Source organism: Xyrauchen texanus, chromosome 37, assembly GCF_025860055.1.
Source record: "Xyrauchen texanus isolate HMW12.3.18 chromosome 37, RBS_HiC_50CHRs, whole genome shotgun sequence".
Taxonomy (NCBI): Eukaryota; Metazoa; Chordata; class Actinopteri; order Cypriniformes; family Catostomidae; genus Xyrauchen; species Xyrauchen texanus.
In genome coordinates, this window is record NC_068312.1 from 27,211,313 (window position 1) to 27,231,669 (window position 20,357).

The window sequence follows — 20,357 nt, forward strand, 5'->3', positions numbered from 1 at the left end:
AATTTGACATAGGTTGAAATGTTGACAGACCTAGAATGGCAAATTCCATCCAGTCTGCTTCAGTAGACAGTCTTTATCTGCTTGGTTTTAATATCGGACAATAATTCAGAAAAGCTAAATGCCAACGACATGTGGCTTTCAGCAGTAGAGATCTGCCACACAGTGTCTTGAATGGTGTCTTATAGGCCAGTTGTTTTGATTAAACCATGAAATCTATCATAGAAGGTATAGAGTAAAGGCCATGTTGTTGTTACGGAATTATCAGCGAACTGATTACTCAATCGCTGTGTGAATTTTGAAATCTTTGGAGGTTTTTCCCTGAAGAGTAGATGTAATGTGGAGTCTATACACCTAATGTTGCAAAGCAGATTCACTTCAGGAAGTTGTCTTCTATGATCCATGCATTTCACTTGTATAGGTTGCCATTGACCTGATGCTATTTGGCATGCATTTTTTGAGTGGTTAACTTCTCCTTTATTGTCTTTTAGAAGAAGTGCTACAGAGAGAAATGGCCAGATGTGTTAAGTTGTTTAGATTTACAAATGCACTTGAAACATTTAATAATGCTGTCTTTGAATCTGGTGGCTCATGTGCCAGCCAGAACCTGTTGCGCTGTTGCAATATAAAGCCCGCAGCAGTAACTCGTCTACCTGGGATCCATCACGTTTGTGAAAACTCTTTCCCGAACCGCTTTCCTGCATGTGTCACAGGGTGCAGTTACCAAGATGTATATTTTTGGGCCCACACGGACACCTGCTTGTTGAAAATGATTACATGCAAGACTTGCCCTAGAGCAATACATGGCTCTGGCTCCTTTTTGTAGCTCAAACCTCTGTTTTTATGTCACCATGGGTAACAAGGTGGTGTGACAACAAAAACCGGAGCTCCACCATTTTCTCATCACTTAAAGAAAAAGAAGTGTAAATTATCGTTATACAACGAGGTACCTTGAATTGTTTTCCTTAATGATCATGACTTCTGTCTCTCTACCTTCTTTTAGTCTTTGTTTCAAAGGTAACCTTTCTTTTACAATACACTTTTTTATTTCTTTTTTTTTTTCTCTTGAATTCATTATTAGCTCAGGGTTGGGGGTTGTGCAGAAATCTGGAAAGGGTTACCGGGGGGGTGTTGTAGAGTTGTAAGTGTGAACAAACGGTCTCCATGGTAACTAAAGCGATTCTCCTTGGCTGCAGAGCCCTTTGCAGGGTTATTATAGTTTTGTATTTTAAAATGAGTTTTTATTTTATATCGTTTTCCAATTTGCTATAAATTTCAGTTTAGTTTTAGTTAGTTTAGTTAATGATTTTGTTAGTTTTAGTTTAGTTGTTATTTGTTTGTTAGTTAGTTACAGTTAGTTCCTGTCCTCAAATCTGATTGGACGAGAGATCTTCCATGAGCACTGATGGTCTGATAGGATCAGCACTCGGACGCTTCACTATATGTAACACTCCACTTGTGTTCGTGCCATTCTAAACTAAGGCGTAAGAGCAGTGCATATCTTTTAGGAGTTACTGCCTTTATTTTTGAAATTACATATGTTATCCAGTAGGTGGTGGCAAAAGATCATTTTTGTGTGTAATATGAGCCAGTTGGTGACGTAAAGTGAATCTGTTAGTCATTGTTTACATAGAACCGCGTTCTGCGATCGCTCGTATTACCAATACATTACTTAAGCTAGGACATTGTTTTAAACTGGAACTAACTGTTTAATATATATATATAAGTAATATGTTATCAAACAGGTGGTGGCAAAAGATAATTTTTATGTTTAATATGAGCCAGTTAGGTGATGTGAGGTGAAGCTGCTTCAGCCGTTTACAAACAACAGCTCTTCGTGATCGCAGGTATTACTACTACTGAAGCTGGGAAATAGCTTTAAATGGCTTTAAACAAACAACTTCACCATTACGGCTCATCACAGCTGAGAGACAAAACAGACTGATTAATTACACAAACTGAAGGCGCTTACCTCTCACCCGAGTTTCCACATTGGAGTGGACACACTGTTTAAAATGGTGGACATTGTGGTTTCTTTATTGAATGACTCTTGCACACCGCCTACTGCAAAATAGGGAGAAATACATCTGCTTGGACCGCTATTTTTCCACTGAGAAAGCTGACAGCATCTCTGCTTCGATGTGGCAACGGGTAATCTCTCACTCACTCACTCACACACACATCCATCCTTGTTTATCCAACATCTTGTTAGAAACAGCACAAGCCATGATACTATTTTGGCACTCACAGCAGTGTTGATTTAGGGCTATATTGCACTCTTGCTTGTGTGACATTGCTTGCTTGTGTGTGTCTGTGTGTATAATATAATATATTAGTTCAACCACAAATGTTTAGTCCGTTGAAAGATTTCATGAATATAGATGATTACAAAAATGTATAGTTTGTCAATATTTCCCATGTGATGGTATAAGTTTACTGATTTAGTTCTTGATCTACCACTGGACTCCGGCTTCATATTCTAGAAATATATTATGCATTCTGCCTCATTCTATGAATGGTATCCACATGAGTTCAGTAAAAGAATCTGCTATGACATCTCAACGATGATTGAATGTAAGATATTTGCAGTAGAATATGTGTAATTTGTAACGTTTACATGTGCTAATGCTAACGTTAACACACTAGAACCTTTGCCAAAGTATTGCACCTGTTATCCCAGAATGCCAGCCTTCGCCATAGCAGGACCTGAAAATATTTACAGAAGATAGGGAAAAACATATTTTCATACTTGTTTTTAAATAATGAATTTCCTACTAGCCATAATTCTTGTCCGAGTTGTCTTCAAATATCTGTCTTTCAGTATCAGTTGTGCTAACCTCCCGTGCATTTCATGCCACATCGCCATCTGCAGATATTCATTAATTATGAAAACAATAATTTATTTTTGATAATTATTATTTTATTTCAGTTTACGAAAACTTTTTTTAATCAGTAGTTTTAGTTTACGAAAATAACCTTGGCCCTTGGTGTTTGGTGTGCTGGCGATGGATGGACTAGGGTTATGATGCAAGATTGAGGGTTTTGTCTATGTTCTTGTTTCGGGGGTGAATGATAAAGTAGCGTTCTTTAATCCTCCATTAACTTAAACCATTTTGCTTGTACTGGTACATAAAGTGTATCACAAAGCACCTGTATCAACCGCATCCATATATTGGGCTTGCGATCAAAAGAGATTACTTTGAAAGACCCAACTGTATGAGAAGTACCGGCTCGTGGAAAATCGATGTATACCCTTTAACGGTGGGGCTTTGGGGGTATCTAAGACAAAAAAAGATTGGGAAACACTGCCTTGGTAAATAATGTACAGGTTCGAGATTAATATTGGTAATATGGAATGATTGTCAATATTGTAAGCAGTAGGAAGCATACTGTGTTTTTGTGTGTGTTTTGAAATCTGTGTATACTGTGGAACATCAGCCCAGCTTGTTGGACACAGATGTCCAGTATAGACAGCCCTTTAACTGTCTCTGCTTTATTGCATGGCTGTTTGAAGATTCCAGTGGGTCATAAAAAAAAGAGTGTATTTCCTAGCTGCAAATCTGTCTTCCCTGTCTGGATTATTGAGGTGGAAAAGTAATTGGAGGCTTCATTTACAAATAAATTGTTGCTTTTGGAGTGTCGAGGTGCAAGAAAGACTTATGGAGGTTTTATTGTTGTTATTTTTTTTTTTTTTTTGCCCGAGTGTTCCCTTTCTGATGGCTTTAACATTCCCAGTCAGTGGGTATGCTCCACAGAGCATACCAAAAAAAGATAAAATTGTTCAGTATGACTTCCTATAAATGTGTATTTTGCGCAAAAGAGCATAAGTGTTTTACCTCACAAATCCCTACACCCTCTACAGAGGGTCAGAGTAATAGCTGATCTATTTATTGTTTTAAGTTTCTGGTTAATGTGAGATAGAAGGATCACTTGGGGGATGGCATTGTTTGGTTTGGGATGTATTCTGTTGGTTGCATAGCAACAGGCTCCTGGAAACGGGAGTGGACAGTGTTGCCACTAGCAACCGTTGTTGCTCTGCAAACAATGTGGGTCAGTGCAAACAAGAGCCAAGACTGTGGGCTCCTGTTTTTAATTGAACATCTGCATGTGCTTTGCCCTGATTGAGTGTTGTTTAAGTTCGATCGGTCTTTGACAGATGCGTCTAAATCTCTTCTCAACACCGCTAACCTCAGTAACAGGTATTACTTAATGTTTTCTTTGTTCTTTAGTACTGGTTTATTGCCAGGTTACTACCTCCAGGAGAGAAATGTTGTATCTCTGGTTAATGAGACCAGAAGGAAGTTGTTGTAATGTTGTGGAGCTCTTTAATAGCTCATTTGTGTTTGGCTGAGGTGAGCGGTTGTACTGTGCAGCGGGGAGTCTTTGCTCTACTGTAATAAAACAGAACCCTATTCAGTACGGGCCTCTCTGCCTCTTCACACCAAAGTGCCAGGGCTCCCACTGTTTTCTGCCTTTCTGCGGCCCAGAGCTGCTGGTGGGGAATTTGTGGCTTTTAACGTTCTCTAGGAGCTCAGACAAGTGAAGAGAGTTGACGGTGCCTGTTAAAGATGGTCCCTACTTCACACTTTCTCCAACATGATCACTTTTGCATGAATTTAGCTTGTTGTTTCTGAGAGTTCCAGTACCATAGGATCGGCCACATTATGCCAACATTCCGACAAGCGTCATGTCTTATCAGACATTTTTGCACCTGCTACATCTTCTTTACCACTTGCGGCATGAACAGAAGCATTTTGTCTAAGCATCTAATCAGTGACAAGCATGATTCTTAGGTTGCATTTTACCCTCTAACATTACATTTTTGCTCCACTAATTGTTAGGTGTAGGTTTGGGGGTTGAGTTTATAAAATATGCATTCCTTTTCACTTTTTCCTTATTACTGCCTGTACAGCTGAAAACAACTCATTTCACAACTCTCTTTTAGCGCCTCTTTGTAGAAAATACACCCTTAATATGGAGCTCACACGTGCCCATATATAGTGTGCCCATCAAAATTTACCACTTTGGCCACTGGGGGCAGTTTCGAATTTCGGTAAGCACAGACCAATTTCAGCTAAAGAACCTAATGCTTCTGATTTCACTGTGAGATCAGTCTGCTTTCTGCATCCTAATGAAAGTTTTACCAAGAAGCTCCTCTAGAGCAATTTCCAGACTGACAGGGTGAAATTCATTTTGCACTGAACACCTGAAGGCAAGATCATCTCTTCTCTGGGAATAATGGCATTTGGCAAGAATTAGCTCCAAAGATAACTGCAAGCGGGGCAGCCCAGGACGTATTTATAGCCAATGCAACACCCCTCTGGCAGATTTCTTTTAAAAGATCTAAGTGCACTCTTTTCCCTCACAGTTCTGATGAAGCTTATTGCCATTATGACTCACTTTTTTCTACCAGTCACGTTCAGGCTAAATTCACTTGGAATTTAACCAAACCCCTGCTAACTCATCCAATACACCCAACTGGAGAGCAAGATTGCAATGATATCCACACTACTGTTCAGGTGTACACAAACCGGTAGACTTATGGGCTGTGATGACTATGTGATTACTAAATAACGATTTCAACACCAATCCTTCCTCTTGTCTTAAGAAGTGATGACTAGGCTAAGAACACACCCAATGCTGTGGAAACCCAACTATTTTTTTGTTTTCAACAGGAGGGTTTAAAACTGTGTTCCGGAGCCTTACAGAGGATTTAATCAAAATCTCTTTAAGGGTATGTCAGTTCACTTGGTGGCCATCTTGGCAAATTGGTATTGTCTTTGTAGGCAATATATTTGGATGCCACAAAGACAGCTCCTATCTACATGAATAGAGAGACAGAAATTTCCAAAACAGTTTTTCAAGAGTACATTTTAGTAACATTTTTCAAATTAGAAATAAGATCGGACATGGCATAATGATATTTTATGTTTGGTTTATTTTGAGTTTTGATATAAAAAAAATATATATTATGGCTGGTACAGTTAATGCAAATGCATTTTCCTAGCGCAAACAAACTATAAAATAAAAAATTCTTAGATTATTTTCTGAAAGGCTGGACTTTGCTGCCATATTTGGCTTTATGGTTTCTCCCATCCATTTATCTACAATTTATCCCATCCATTTATTTCCTCTGATATTATGCTACTGCTGCTTGATCTTTTTTTAAAGCTTATGTTATTTTTCTTTCTACAATCCATTCACCCCGAAGTCATCGGAGTTCATGCTTTACTGAGCTGATTTTTCTGTTGTATTGCCATTCATCTCTATTCATTTATTTGTACAGGGACAATTATATACTGTATTTGTCGTTTTTCATCTCCTATTATTTTACCTTTTTGAATCAAGCATTACACTTGAGAATCAATTATTTCTTATTGCTAATCTCGAAAAACACAATTAGCTTTTATTCTTTAATCGTTTGCTCCCAGTGGGAAATTTGATTGCTTGTAATTGGCATCTATTTTTCATAAAGATGAAATCAAGCATGGGAAGCATATTGCTTGTCGTTTGCTCTATTTTAAACTTTAACAACAAGCTGTCAGTCAAAGTGTCTCTTTAAATGCATGAGCACTCAGATCAGCATTTGCTGCTGACTGCACTCATGATCACACATTTTGAATAGGGATGTTTCAAAATCGACTAGCAGGTTACCCAAATGATTAGTTGAATAATTGTTCTCAAGGAAATCCTGTTTTTATTAGGCTTGTTTCAGGTTCACCCTGTCCTGATTGGACACGTTTCTTAAGGGGTGTTTATATAAGACTCTTTCATTATAGCATTTAAAAATCACTAGATGAAACGCAATGGAATGGAACCGAATGCAGAATTTTTTCAAATTTTGACAATTTTTAAGTTGATATGGCATCAAGTTAAAAAAATGCAAGGCACGTGGTGGGTTTCATAGAAAACCATGCAAGATGCAATGCAAAGACTTCTGTCTGCATGTGTGGCTGTAGTAGCGTTGCATTAAAATGGGGTAATTTGAAGACTAAACTTTTCGAGTGGGTTTTACAGTGGAAGATATCTAACAACTAAAGTACAACATGCTGTCAACACCAGTTTAAGCTCTGGCACATAAATGATCAATACTAAAAATAGATTTGTTTGAAAGAAAAATAGCAAGTCGTTTAGTTGACCATCATGACCCTTTCCTAATTCTAAACACTGATATTGGACCTGTTGCATGCTACGGTGTTGTTTTCGAATTCGTAACAAAAGATATTGTCAATGTTGGATTGGTTAAGAGCTTATTTAGTTGTACAGAGATGCCATGCCGGGAGGGTCTCTCTTTTCTGTCTCTAAGTCTGTCTGTCTCTCCGGCACTCCAAAGTTCTTGTGTGTGAGCTTAAAATAGAATAATACTAGGGGAGGTGGGGGGAGGTGTTAGGGTTGGTTGCCATGGATCCCTCACCATAGCAACTGACAAACGTTTACAAAGCATTGAGGAATTTCCTCATATCAGCTGTATTATTGGAGCCTCTAGAGACGGGCTCTCATTCCAAACAACCGCTGGAGATCATCCGTATCCTGGTGGGGGGGACCAGCCTAATTGCCATTTTAAGATTTTTTTTTTTTCCTTTCGTTTTTCTTTACAAGGTTTTTTTTTTTTTTTTTGGTGGGGTTGTCTGGGCTATGTTGTTTTTTCCTCCACACTTTCCAAAGTCCCCAGCTCTCACCTCTCTTGCTCCGTTTCTTTCTCTCTTGTTCAGTGCGAGGCTTGGTCCTGGTCTTCATTTATTTTTCTGTTTTCTCCTCTTTCCTGCTCTTGCATGCGCTGTCAGCTTTTATCAGTGGTGCAGTGGGCAGTGCACATTCTCTGGACATTTAGCTGTTGGCTCATGGGGGCCAAGGTTCGAGTCCAACCTTGGTCATGTGCCAATCCCATTCTTTCTCTCTCACCCCTACTTTCCTGTCTTCTCTTTCCTCTAAAATGAAGGTAAAAAGCAACTCTTTTTGCACAGATCTTCACTTTAGCTCGATTCCCCTTGGCCAATAAGAGCCACTTTGTGGTTTTGATGGGATTGTTAATGTCTTCTTTGTTCATTTCACCATAATAGAGTTCAGAGGTGAGTGGCATACTGAGGCTTTGGTTGACTCAGTATGACTTGGCTTGGTTGAGCACTTCCTGGTCTATTGGAAAACACCTGGTCCTTTTTGGGAGGTTGGCATGAAAAGCCACTTTGTATGCTACGATATATCTATTTATTTATATATAAACACATTTTTAGGTTAATACATTTAAAAAGGTCAGGTCATTTAATGGTTTTCACCTCCCCTCTCTCTCTCCCTCTCATTCAGGAGAAACCATGCAGCGGTCAGAGGGTGGCTCAGAGTCAGCGTCCACTGTGGCACTGAGAACGTCCACTTCAGCCCAGGCGCCAGTGGTGCAGCCTGTTCCCGCCTCACAACAGGTATACAGGCTCTCAGATCATCCTGAAGCACACTAAACCACAACCGAAAGCTTAAGTGTGTAATTCTAGCGCCACCAAACGGAATTGCAAAAACAAACCTATTTTTCAGCTTTCTGAATACACCCTCCATCTGCAATTGGTCAAATAAACTGATAGTTCCACCCTAAACTCACACCATTCGTTGAGTAGATGTTGTTCTTGTGTTTGGTATGACAGGCTGCTCAAAAGGAATTTTAATGCGCCCATGAAACAGTTTACAGTTTTTGGGGAAATCAACCTACCAATGGTTTACTTATAATCAGGGGTTTCATTGGGGTGGAAAGGCCTAGAACAGCATTCCGGCACATCCGATTTAAAAAGAGAAAAAAATAATTTTTAGCAGTTTATCCATCACTTCATTCTATTTCTCCAGGCTCCAGTTCAGTCTTTTTTGTGCATTCTCTCTCCATTTCCATTGATTTCAGGGTTCCCCCTCCTCAAAAATCCCATTATAACTGCTGCTCATAATTGTTTCTGCATATTTAGCTAGGATTTAAATTTAAAACTGATGTGTTTATTTTTGTGTTTTTGTTTTTATGCTCAAAGTTGAATAAAATAATAATTACCGAAGCCCCTCCCACATGATCTGTTGATTGCATGACGATCAGAATGGCTTTAGTCTAGCTATTCTCTCATAGGTTTGAACCTGTGGATCCATCTGAAGCTATGAAAGATCTCTCCTCACCCACACCCTTCAGCTGTCAGAGCTACTTAAAATGCTTAGCAGTGACTATGTGGTGCTGGTGAGGGAGATGTTTGGTTTGGACCATCCACACATCCACAGAAACCAATCTATATATAATTTAGGTTAATATGTTGAGTAGTGCATCATATTGCTCCTGACAGCTTTAGAGGAATTTATAAAACCCAAGCAATTTAAACTTTGAGCTGCTTTTGACGCAATTTATGCTCTGTGCATTATAGACTTCCTCTATGTAACTTTCCATTGTCAAACAGTACAGAAGAACCTCTGAGGTTCCAGCAGTCTAGAGAGATTAAACTGGGGTTTCTTTAAATGCCACTAACCTCTGTGGTTCTCCAATGCAACACACATTTCTATGTAATTGTGTTTTGAAACAACAGAGTGTGAAGTGAGTAATTTGATGCCGCTTGTGGCACCAAACAGAATTGCAAGAATAATGATTGTTTTAAAACCGGTTTTAAAGAGATGGTCACACCCTAAACTCATGGATTGGTTGAGACAGAAGTTGACATGTCAGGATGTTCAAACAAATTGCAATGTTTTGAAAGTGCCACCATGTTTATACTTTGAGAATTCAACCTATGAATTACTTACTTAAAGGGGTAGTTCACCCAAAAATGAAAGTTATCTCATCATTTATAGTATTCATCCTCATGCCATCCCAGATATGTATGACTTTTTCTTCTTCTGAAACAAAGGTTTTTCAGGTCATTTCAGCTCCGTAGGTCCTCACAATGCAAGCGATTGTGTTCCAAAATCTGGGTGAGAAACAGGTCAATATTTAAGTCTTCTTCTTTTTTTTTTTTTTTTTTTTTTACTATAATTCTCCTTCCTGCATAGTAGTTGGACATATGCAAAAATAATGTGAATTGCCAGAAACAAAAGAAGAAGAATGTGAAAGTTGAGATTGATAGTAAGAAAGAACTTAAATATTGATCTGTTTCTTACCCACTCATATCACATCACTTCTGAAGACACAGAGTATGGATACATTTTATGCTGCCTTTATGTGCTTTTGGAGCTTCAAAATGTTGGTACCCATTCACTTGCAGTGAGAACCTACATGGCTGAAATATCCCAAAAACTTTGTTTGTGTTCAGCTGAACAAAGTCATACACTTCTGTGATGTCATTAGGGTAAGAAAAAGATTTTCAGTTTTGGGTGAACTATACCTTTAAGGGGCATACACACTGACAGGAATTACATTTCTGGAGGTTGCCAAGTCTCTTTGCTGTTGTTTGCTAGAAGGCATTTCTACTTGACTACAGTATCCAATTGTATCAGGCAGCGGGTAACTGTCTGATCTCTCACTGGTGTTGCCAGAATAAGTCATTGTGAATGCCTCTTTAGAGTTGTCTGTGCACTTTTTAAGCAAGGTTAGGAGAAAGTTTGTTAACATAGAATAAATTACTCGCTAAAGAATTAGACACTCTATTTCTTACATCCATGTGTGTGTGTGTTCCTCACATGTAGCGCGTTTTAGTTCAGGCCACCGGTTCTTCCCAGAAGGGAGCTCAGGTGCAGCAGTTGCCAGTGCCTAGAGTGCAACAGGTCCCTCAGCAGGTACACACACACACACACACACACACACACACACACACACACACGACAGTCAATCAAACCCTGCACAACACTTAACTTGCTTACCTCTTTCCTCCCTGAATATCTCTCTCTTGTCACACTCTTTGTCTCTTCATCATGCTCTTGCTCTCTCTAGCACCACCAGCTCTGTTAATTCATCAGCATACTTTCAGAGCCCTGAAACGCAGATATGCTTTGCTTTCCCGCACGTCATGCTTGAACTGTCACTACTAATACGTTAAGAAGTACTTTCACGGCTTTGCGGTTTGCCTGTGAATCGAGGAGGTTTTGTGCTGCCCTCTACTGCTTGGAGTGTGAATATTGAATCACTGTTGTGCATCTGATTTCTAACAGATTCTACAATACATCATTTTACAACACATGTAGTGGTTATGTAGTATTAGTCTGATCTTTTGTGTGTGTGTGTTTGTTTGAAGGTCCAACAGGTTCAGCATGTGTACCAGTCCCAGGTGCAGTATGTGGAGGGAGGAGAAGCGGTCTACCCCAATGGCACAATGTAAGCGCATATCAATCTCTCAATTGAAGTGTTCACTTTGTACAAGCACTCTTGATTTGGGATGTCCTACCCCTGTAGAAATGCATAAATAATCTTATAATACATTTTTAGATTTTACACATTTAGTCTGGAGTTTAATAATGATTGACTTTGTCTTAATATTCAGCCAGAAAACATTGAAATGGGAAACCTTAGTCTTTTCAATCAATGTGCGAAACCTTAAAGGCTTTTCAGTCTGTTTTTTGTGTATATTTGTGCCCATTTTGTTGCTTAGAACATGATTAAAAGGGGATGTAACAAGGTAAAATGGGCAAGGAAGAGGCGAGAACCGGACGAAGCATGAAAGTAACATTTAATTTAACAAAAACACAGGTGGGGCCCTTCCGGCCCCACCTGCCGGCAGTTCTTCCCCACCTTCTTGGACCTGGGATGGAGACGGGGGGGAGAGGCCAACACAGAGTGACAGCTGGAGAGGCCAACACAGAGTGACAGCTGGAGAGAGAGGAGAGGGAGAGAGAGAAGAAAGAAAACCTACTCGCTAGTTTTAGGACTGAGGACTGATACGCTGCAGCCTGGTCCTCGGTCAGTCCTCCACCCTGTAGTGGATGACAGCCACTCCTAAACGGGTGGATCGGAGGCAGTCCTCAGGCCCCTGGCGGAAGGAATGCCCATGCGCATTTTGGTGGATGGTAGGGGTCTCCTCCGACCCTGGCAGCGGTCTTCCAGGTGGTCGGCAGTGAGCCTCTCCCCGCTAGTGGATGGCGGTCTGCTCTTTGAACCCGCCACATTTCAGCGGCCGATAGGGGTCTCCTCCGCCCCTGGCAGCGGCCCTAAGGAGCCCCTCCTCCCCTCGCTGTCAGTGGTCATTCCTCTGCTTTCATGCGGCTGGGCTCCTCAGTCCCCCGGCGGATGGCCGAGGTTGTTCATTTGGGGTGGATGGTAGTGGCGAGGACTCTACTACGGCGCATCCCTCCTCCTCCCCGAGCTTCAGCACCAATGTAACAAGGTAAAATGGGCAAGGAAGGGGAGAGAACCGGATGAAGCATCAAAGTAATATTTAATTAAACAAAAACACACAAACATAAACGCATACAGGGCAGCTGCCCGTACCTCTCTCTCTCTTTATCCTTTATCCCTCTCGTCAGCTTGATTAGCCTGATTAGGGGACGGGAATGCGACATCATGGCCCGGCCACGCCCTCCTCCTTGACACGGGAATATCCTGAAAATAGAATTTTCTTAGTCCAAAATAGAAGTTAACCTGTCCATCCCTACAAATTATGGAAACTAAATTTAGAAATCGCCCAGTTATGTTATCACAACCATGAGCACATTAACATTTGACCACCCACATTTACATATGTCTTTTCAGTAACTTGGTCCATGCTGCTGAATGATTATAAGTGTACTTCAGGAGAAATAAAAAGCTACATAAAGTGCAGAACATGCTCTCAATAAGTGATGACAAATATAGACAATCAAAACCCATTTTATTAAAGTCTGATGTTTTGAAATTTGAGATTACCTTTTAACACTATTAAAACATAATTCTCTCTCACACAAACTTTCTCTCCTCAGTCGAACTGCATACTCGTATAACCCAGAGTCCCAGCTGTACGGACAGGGCAGTGGAGGCACCTATTTCGACTCTCAAGCTGGGGGGACTCAGGTCACCACCGTTGTCTCCTCTGCAGGCGGAGTGCCAACCCACAGCATGGTGGGCATCGCCATGGACGTGGGCAGTAGTCAGATCATTTCCAGCGGCAGTGCGTACCTGATCCACAGTGGGATGGAGAGTGGCCGTCACCTTTCTTCTCACTCCCCCCGTTCCTCATCTGCAATGGTACAGTCTGCACTGCAGAAACCCTATTAGACTGGTCCATTAGTGACATGGGAAGAGTTTTTAGTCTTAATTACTTTAAAGGAATAGATCACCCAAAAAATTAAATTCTGTCATAACTCACCCTCTTGTCTTTTTTTATTTTTTTTTAACGATCCCCCTCGTCTTTTCAATACAATAGTAGTGGCTCATTTTAAAGCATAAAAAGGACTCAAAATTATCATAATAGAAGTCCTTGAGCATCAGATTACAAGTCTTCTGAAGGCATACGATTTTGGTGAGAAACAACCTGAAACGTATGTCATTTCTCATTGACAGTCTTAACGTCCTTTGTGTGTTAATGAGCGCTGTGATAGAAGCTTGTGTGTTTGCACTAGAACTTGCATTGTTTAATGCTATAATACAAGTTGAACAAGCTTCTCTTATGCACTCATTAATGCACAATAGGCTTATATATTTATTTAAAACATTTCCTTAATTGGCATAAAAATGAAAGTCATATGAAATTGGAATGACATGAGGGTGAGTAAATTGAGAATTTTCATTTTGGGTGATCTACCGCTTTAACCTTTTAAAAGCTACAAATTCGTTAACGCATTAGGCTGGATTTGAGCTCTTTAATACCATCATGGACTGTTAACATAATATGGTTATGCTGTATATAACCACAGAAACTTGTTTCAACTCGTTCCTCGATTTATAAAAAATAAACAAAAATCGTGTTTACAGGAATGACATTTATAATGAAAGTCTATTGGACAAGACAATGCACCGGGATAAATGTTACAATGCACACTGCTTTTAAAGTGAAGCCACAAGACATTATATGTGTTAACATGAGATTAGTTTGATAAAATCACTTATTTATCTTGCTTGTGCAGTTATATCCAGAATTTCATCACCTGTCCTGCCCCTGTAAAGCAAGTAATCCCTGTTTTATTAAGAAAGGGACTGTTGATATAAAGTGAAATACACCAACGGGTAATATATTTGTAATGCACAACTAAAAGTTTGCCTAGAAAAGTATGTGAAAGCCAAAGTCTCACCTCTAAAAGAGCGATTTGGACAGCTTTACAGTTCAAAAAGCAAAACTTTTTCTACAAAAGAATAAATGCAAGTGTTTTAACAGAAGAATGAGCTGTATTTCTCCTTTTAAACCCTCTGGAATGCCTAGCCCCATAGATTGGTATTGAAAATGCATTAATGTACGATTTTTGGTTATATTTACAAGCTGAGAAAAAATATCTCACTGATGCTGTAGATAAAGATTTACTTGAACCCGATTTGCAAGTGGTCTGTGCATTTCTGGAAAAGTCACTTCATAGATTAATCATGCATCATTTGTTTTCTGACCCACCAATATTCTGCAGAAAAGAGATACAGTATATAGTGTAGTAACGCACTTTAGTATAGATGTCTTTCCTCAGCGTGCTAGTTTATGAGGTGGGCTCGAGGCAGGGACAGGGCTGAAGGAGGCAACTGCCTCTAAATAATTCAGCTCTGCCTTGTTTTAGCAGTTTTCACAGCCACTTGAGTGGCCTCCGAAACAAAGCAACCCCTGGGGCTCATTACCATTTGGCCAAGAGCCCTCAGGAGCCTTTTAAACACTTGGAAGGATGCCTGTTTTTTTTTTTTTCTTCTTCTTCGCTGTCTACCCCCTTTTCCTTTTATAAATTTTACCACTCTGCCAAACCTTTCTCTCCCTCTCTAATCCTTCTCAATCTCCTTTAAACCCTCAATCTCTTCTTATTGCAGTTAATTTTAATTATTTATTTTTTTGCCCACTAGTCTAGATTATTTTGGAAACCAATCTGGTTAAAGGGACAGCTCACTCAAAAATAAAGACTTTGTAATCATTTACCTGCCCTTATTTTGTTCCAAACCTGTAAACGTATTTTATGTTCCATGAAAGAAAGAAAAGCATAGTTTAATGCAGTAACGGCAATGCAAACCGATGGGGCTCCAAAAAGTAGTCCATACGAATTGTGCAGTATATACCAAGTTTTCTGAGGCCATACAATTGCTTTGTTATTCAATGATAAGTTTTTATTCACTAATTTAATAACCAAAATGAGTGATTTGTAAATTATATTCACCCTTTGCTATATTGAAAGCATTACAACCACACGTTATATTATGTTTTACTCTGTGAATTAAATTGTTTTTAAAAAATGTACAGTAATTTCAAATCAGATGATTGCTACACATTCCAAAAAAGTTGGGACAGTCGAGTGTTTACCACTGTGAAACATCACCATTTCTTCTGCATTTATTAAGCATTTGGGCTCTGAAAACACAAGTATGTTAAGTGTAGAAAGTGGAATTTTCCTCCATTTATCCATTATGTAGGTCTTTGTCTGCACAATTGTACGGGGTCTTCGTTGCTGTATGGCGTGCTTTTATAATGTGCCACACATTCTCAACTGGCCAGTCTAGCACCCACACACTCTGCTTACACAGCCATGCACTTTAAATCAAAGCGGTATGTGGTTTGAAGTTGTCCTGCTGGAAAATACAGGGATGTCCTTGGAAAAGAATGTGTTGATGGCAGTATATGTTGCTCCAACATTGTTACATATGTCTGCATTCATGGCGTTCTCACAGCTGTGTGAGTTGCCCATGGCATGGGCACTGACACACCCCTGGCCCACACAGACACTGGCTTTTTGGACCTGATGCTAATAACAGCTTTTCCTCTTTGGCCCGGATAACACAATGTCTTTGTTTTTCAAAACCTTTTTGAAATGTGGATTCTTTAGACCAAAAAACAAATTTCCACTATTCTACTTTCCATCTAAGATGAGACCGAGCCCAGAGAAGTCGGCAGTGCTTCTGGACAGTGTTGATGTATGACTTTTGCTTTGCATAGTAAAGTCTTAACATGCATCTGTTGATGCAGTGGTGAATGGTGCTGACTAACAAAGGTTTCTAAAGTTATCCTAAGCCATGTTCATGATATCCATTACAGATGAATGCCTTTTATTAAGATAGTGACGTCTGAGGGATCAGAGATCACATGCATTCAGAAATGGTTTTCGTCTTTCCCTTTACGCACTGAGATTTGACCAGAATCCTTGAATCTTTTAACTATATTGTGCACTGTAGAGGGTGAAATGCTCCTAATCCTTCCAATTTGTCTTTGGGGAACATTGTTCTCAAAGTGCTGGAATATTTGCTGAGGCATCCTTGCTCTTGAAGGAGTAGGCTGTTTTGGAGGCTCCTTATACAGTATTATGACACACTTGCCTCACCTGTTTAACATCTCCTGTTTCATATTGCCTTGTTATTTCAACTTGTCATATTGTTATTAGTCTTAAATTTCTCCTGTCTCAACTCGTTTGGAGCGTGTTGCAATCATCTGATTTGAAATTACTGTACATAAAAAAAAAAAAATGAAATTCACATGGTTAAACATAATATATTGTTTAGTTGTAGTGCTTTCAATTTAGGAAATGGTGAATATAATTTACAAATCACTCTATTTTGTTTTTATACACTTTTATTAGCATTTTTCATACCGTCCCAACTTTTTCAGAATTGGGGTTGTAAAAGAGCAGCTTGGACATTTTGCTTTAAATAGCTCCTTTTGTGTTGCACAGGATAAAGTCATATGGGTTTCAAAAGACGAGTGTTAGAATTATTATAATACTTATTTTTTATTTTTTTGGTTAACTATCCTTAAATCAATGCATAGCAGAAATGTAAACTGTTTTCGCCTACTTCTACATATAGTAAACCAACCATGTAGAAAGCCATGTTTATCTGTGTCAAAGTGAATTTGCAATTTCAGCATCATGAATCAATCACGACGGTGTCTTCACAAAGGGTACAACCCTTCTAGCGGTGTGATTTTAGAAGCGGCTAGAGAGTTTGTCTTGTGTGTTTGAGAGCAGCGTGACCTTGTGCCCTGTGTGTGCAGCTCATTAGCATACATGAGGCTAAGACAGGAAGAGTGGTGTAACCTTGCGAGTTCCTCTTATTTGCATGCTTTTTGTCCACCCATAATGAATGTGGCTGCAAACACTGACAGACTGTGATGGAAATGCTCAAAGTCCGGCTGCCACTAACAGAGTGATTTCCTTTTCTTTTTTGTGTGTGTTTTCTCCTCTGTTGTCACCCCCACACATCCAACCCCTCCGTTCTGTCTTATCTTCCCCCTCCCGTTTCATGTCTTGCTTGCTCCTACTTTTCCTCAGCTTGAAATGGCGATTGAAAACCTCCAAAAGTCAGAGGGGATTGCAACTCACAAAAGCAGCCTGCTCAACAGCCATGTAAGTCAAACTGGGGGGGGGGGGACTCTTATTTGAACTGGATCAAACCCTGCAAAAAATTGTTCATCCTGCTTGCCGCTTTGCTTTTCACTACCACTGTGTGCATGAGTTTTCCAGAACAGTCCCTCGCTCTGTTTTATTCAGGTTTAAACTACACCTGACCCCCTGCATTCACATTACATCACATTATAGACTGATTCAATTGGCATACCAGGGTTTATGTATATGAAAACTGTTGCCTTAGTGTGTTTTCCAGCTTGGCTGATCCTGATAAGTTTGAAGCTCCTGAAGTAGAATGCAATGATATTTTGTATCAGAAAACAGCTGTATACTCCACCCCTCCACCACACTGCAAACATACATTTTTAAATAAGTATTTTTTGTCTATATTATCTAGTAAACATATCTAAACATCCTTAAAACAAGATATAGTTACTGAATAACAAAAGTGTGAAAAACGTATTTTCATAGAATATATATTAAATTGTTTATTGGCCTTACCTCATTGGCAATTAAAAAAAAAAAATTAAGCATACTTCTAACACAAATTAGAAAAATAAAAATCCTTACCTATATTTTACAAAATCTTGCCTATCAAGGAAAGGTTTAAATTTTTTTAAGGTTGCTTCGATATTTTTACTGGAAAACAAGGCAAAAATACTTATTGAAAGAATTGTTTTTGGCAGTTTTGCACACATATACACACCCACACACAAACACATGCTTTCTGAACTGACAGCTAAACATGAAAGTATTACTTAAATCTCACATTTAACATTTCCGTTTTGCAAGATGTAGTTTGCCAGAGGCGTCAGATCCCAGTTGAAATCTGTTTGATGTTGTGTCTGCGTCTGAAGTGACTCAGAGCTCTCAAGTCCCAAAACATTCATGCAGTTATTTTCTCAGTTAGCAGTTGGCCTGCTCCGAATCTACAATTCCTCAGAAAGCTTTGCAGAATTCAAATGGCCTTTATTCCCAAAGTTCTACTCATCCCCTGCCCCTTGCGTTTTCGTAGATTTAAAAAAAAATATATATATATTTTCAATATTTGGTTTTCCGTTACCACATTTAAATCCATTCCACCGATTACCATAGATATTCCCCAATAATTTGAACCAAATTTTGTGAAAAAGCATGCAAATATCATGTTATGAGTCCATTTAATATTAACATGTATGAGTAGGTGTTTTGTTCTGTGTCGTTTTGTTTATAACTTTGCTTTGTGGGGTCATTTTTAAACATTTTCATTTATCTAGTCATAAAGGAAAATAAAAATGTAGGCTTACCCCATTAGATGTGTATGCCAGTCTTATTCACAATCTTTATGTGCATGTGTGTACAGTTGCAGTGGCTGCTTGATAATTATGAGACGGCTGAAGGAGTTAGTCTGCCACGCAGCTCTCTGTATAACCACTACCTGAGACACTGTCAAGAACAGAAACTGGATCCGGTCAATGCTGCCTCCTTCGGCAAACTCATACGCTCAGTTTTCATGGGCCTTCGCACACGCAGACTTGGCACCAGGTGAGCTCACTACAACCAATTTTAGACAAACCCAATGCTACAGCCACAACTACACCCACTATCAGGTTACCAACACACAATGGGCCAAACTACAGCCATGATCCGACCCCCACTACACTACAGCCACAACTGAAACCATTGTCGGACTACACTACACAATAGCCACAACTACAACCATGATCGGACTACCACCATACTGAAATCACAACTACAACCACTGTCGGACTACACACAATAGCCACAACTACAACCATAATCAGACTACCACCACACTACAGCCTCAACTACAACCACTGTCAGACTAGATTACACTATAGACACAACTACAAACACTATCATACTACAGCCACAGCAACAGCCAACAGCCACTATACTATAGACACAACTACAACCACTTCAGACTGTCACACTACAGCCACAGTGACAATCGCTGTCAGACTACCAACAACCTAAAGGCATGACTACAACCACTTTTAGACACACACCGCACTACAGCCACAACTACATGCACTATCAGCCTAATTTCTCACTAATACAGCCACAACTACAGACACTCCGTAAAAACAACCAGACCTAAACCACTCTCACAAGCAAAGCCGAACCCCAACAATCACCATTCCACGGCAACAGAGGAGAACATTCAGTCAATCAAATGCAAACTAGGGCTGGGCGATAGGGCGACGTTATTGTATATCAACGATGTCTTACAAAGATCCCAGTTGCAACACTCATTGACAGACGATGATTGACAATATTGGGAAATGGCAAAACCATGGATCTGGGAAGTCACCAAATATATAAAATTGTAGCCCAGGTTGTGAAACTAGCACCCACAACCCGCAAAATCCAATGAGGCTGAATCCAGTTCGCAAGCTCCTCGTCCAAATGTATTTCATGCGTGGATCATTTTGCTCCTCTACCCGCAAGAGTTGGGCAACCTGTTAGACGTCTCGGAGTGACACATGACAAGAAATTCTATTAGTCACAAAGACACATGCTTGAAGAAACACACTTTATTGCATTTTTAAGAACAGACAAAAAAAGCCATCAATGCCCGTGTCTGATTCGCTGTTTGTTCAGAGGCATGCAGCACAAGCCTGTCTCATCGAACGAGCGCATTGTGGCAGGGCGGGAGGGCCGGGTCGTGATCCTACGCACCCGGTCCCATATTAGGCTAATCAAGCCTCCGAGGTATAAAGGTCGACTGCAGGGTGTCCCGTCCCTCGGCAGATGGCCGCACGACACCCTGCAGTCGACCTTTATACCTCGGAGGCTTGATTAGCCTAATACGGGACCGGGTGCGTAGGATCACGACCCGGCCCCGCCCTCCACCCTGCCACACGCATGTATAGAGTTTTCACTCATCTGAAAGCTGTTTGCAAGAATCATGTCATCTATGAGAATGCTGCAAATTATCTCAGACCATCTCAGGAGGTGCTGTGAGTTTAGTTCGCTTTATTTCCATGCAGTTC

The 20,357-nt window shown here is 40.0% G+C and overlaps 1 protein-coding gene across 3 annotated transcripts in view; it reads left to right on the plus strand.

Annotated features, from left to right (window-relative positions):
• LOC127631215 (DNA-binding protein RFX2-like) overlaps window positions 1–20,357 on the plus strand; it is a 43,219-nt gene that overhangs the window by 11,062 nt on the left and 11,800 nt on the right. Inside the window, exons 2-7 of one of the 3 annotated variants that reach the window (XM_052109263.1) lie at window positions 8,299–8,411; window positions 10,627–10,716; window positions 11,172–11,251; window positions 12,829–13,093; window positions 17,287–17,361; window positions 18,704–18,885. In XM_052109263.1, coding sequence (XP_051965223.1) covers window positions 8,307–8,411; window positions 10,627–10,716; window positions 11,172–11,251; window positions 12,829–13,093; window positions 17,287–17,361; window positions 18,704–18,885 — 797 coding nt within the window. In that variant the 5' untranslated portion in view covers window positions 8,299–8,306. The remainder of the gene's footprint in view (window positions 1–8,298; window positions 8,412–10,626; window positions 10,717–11,171; window positions 11,252–12,828; window positions 13,094–17,286; window positions 17,362–18,703; window positions 18,886–20,357) is intronic. The other 2 variants (XM_052109264.1, XM_052109265.1) reach the window with 2 other exon arrangements.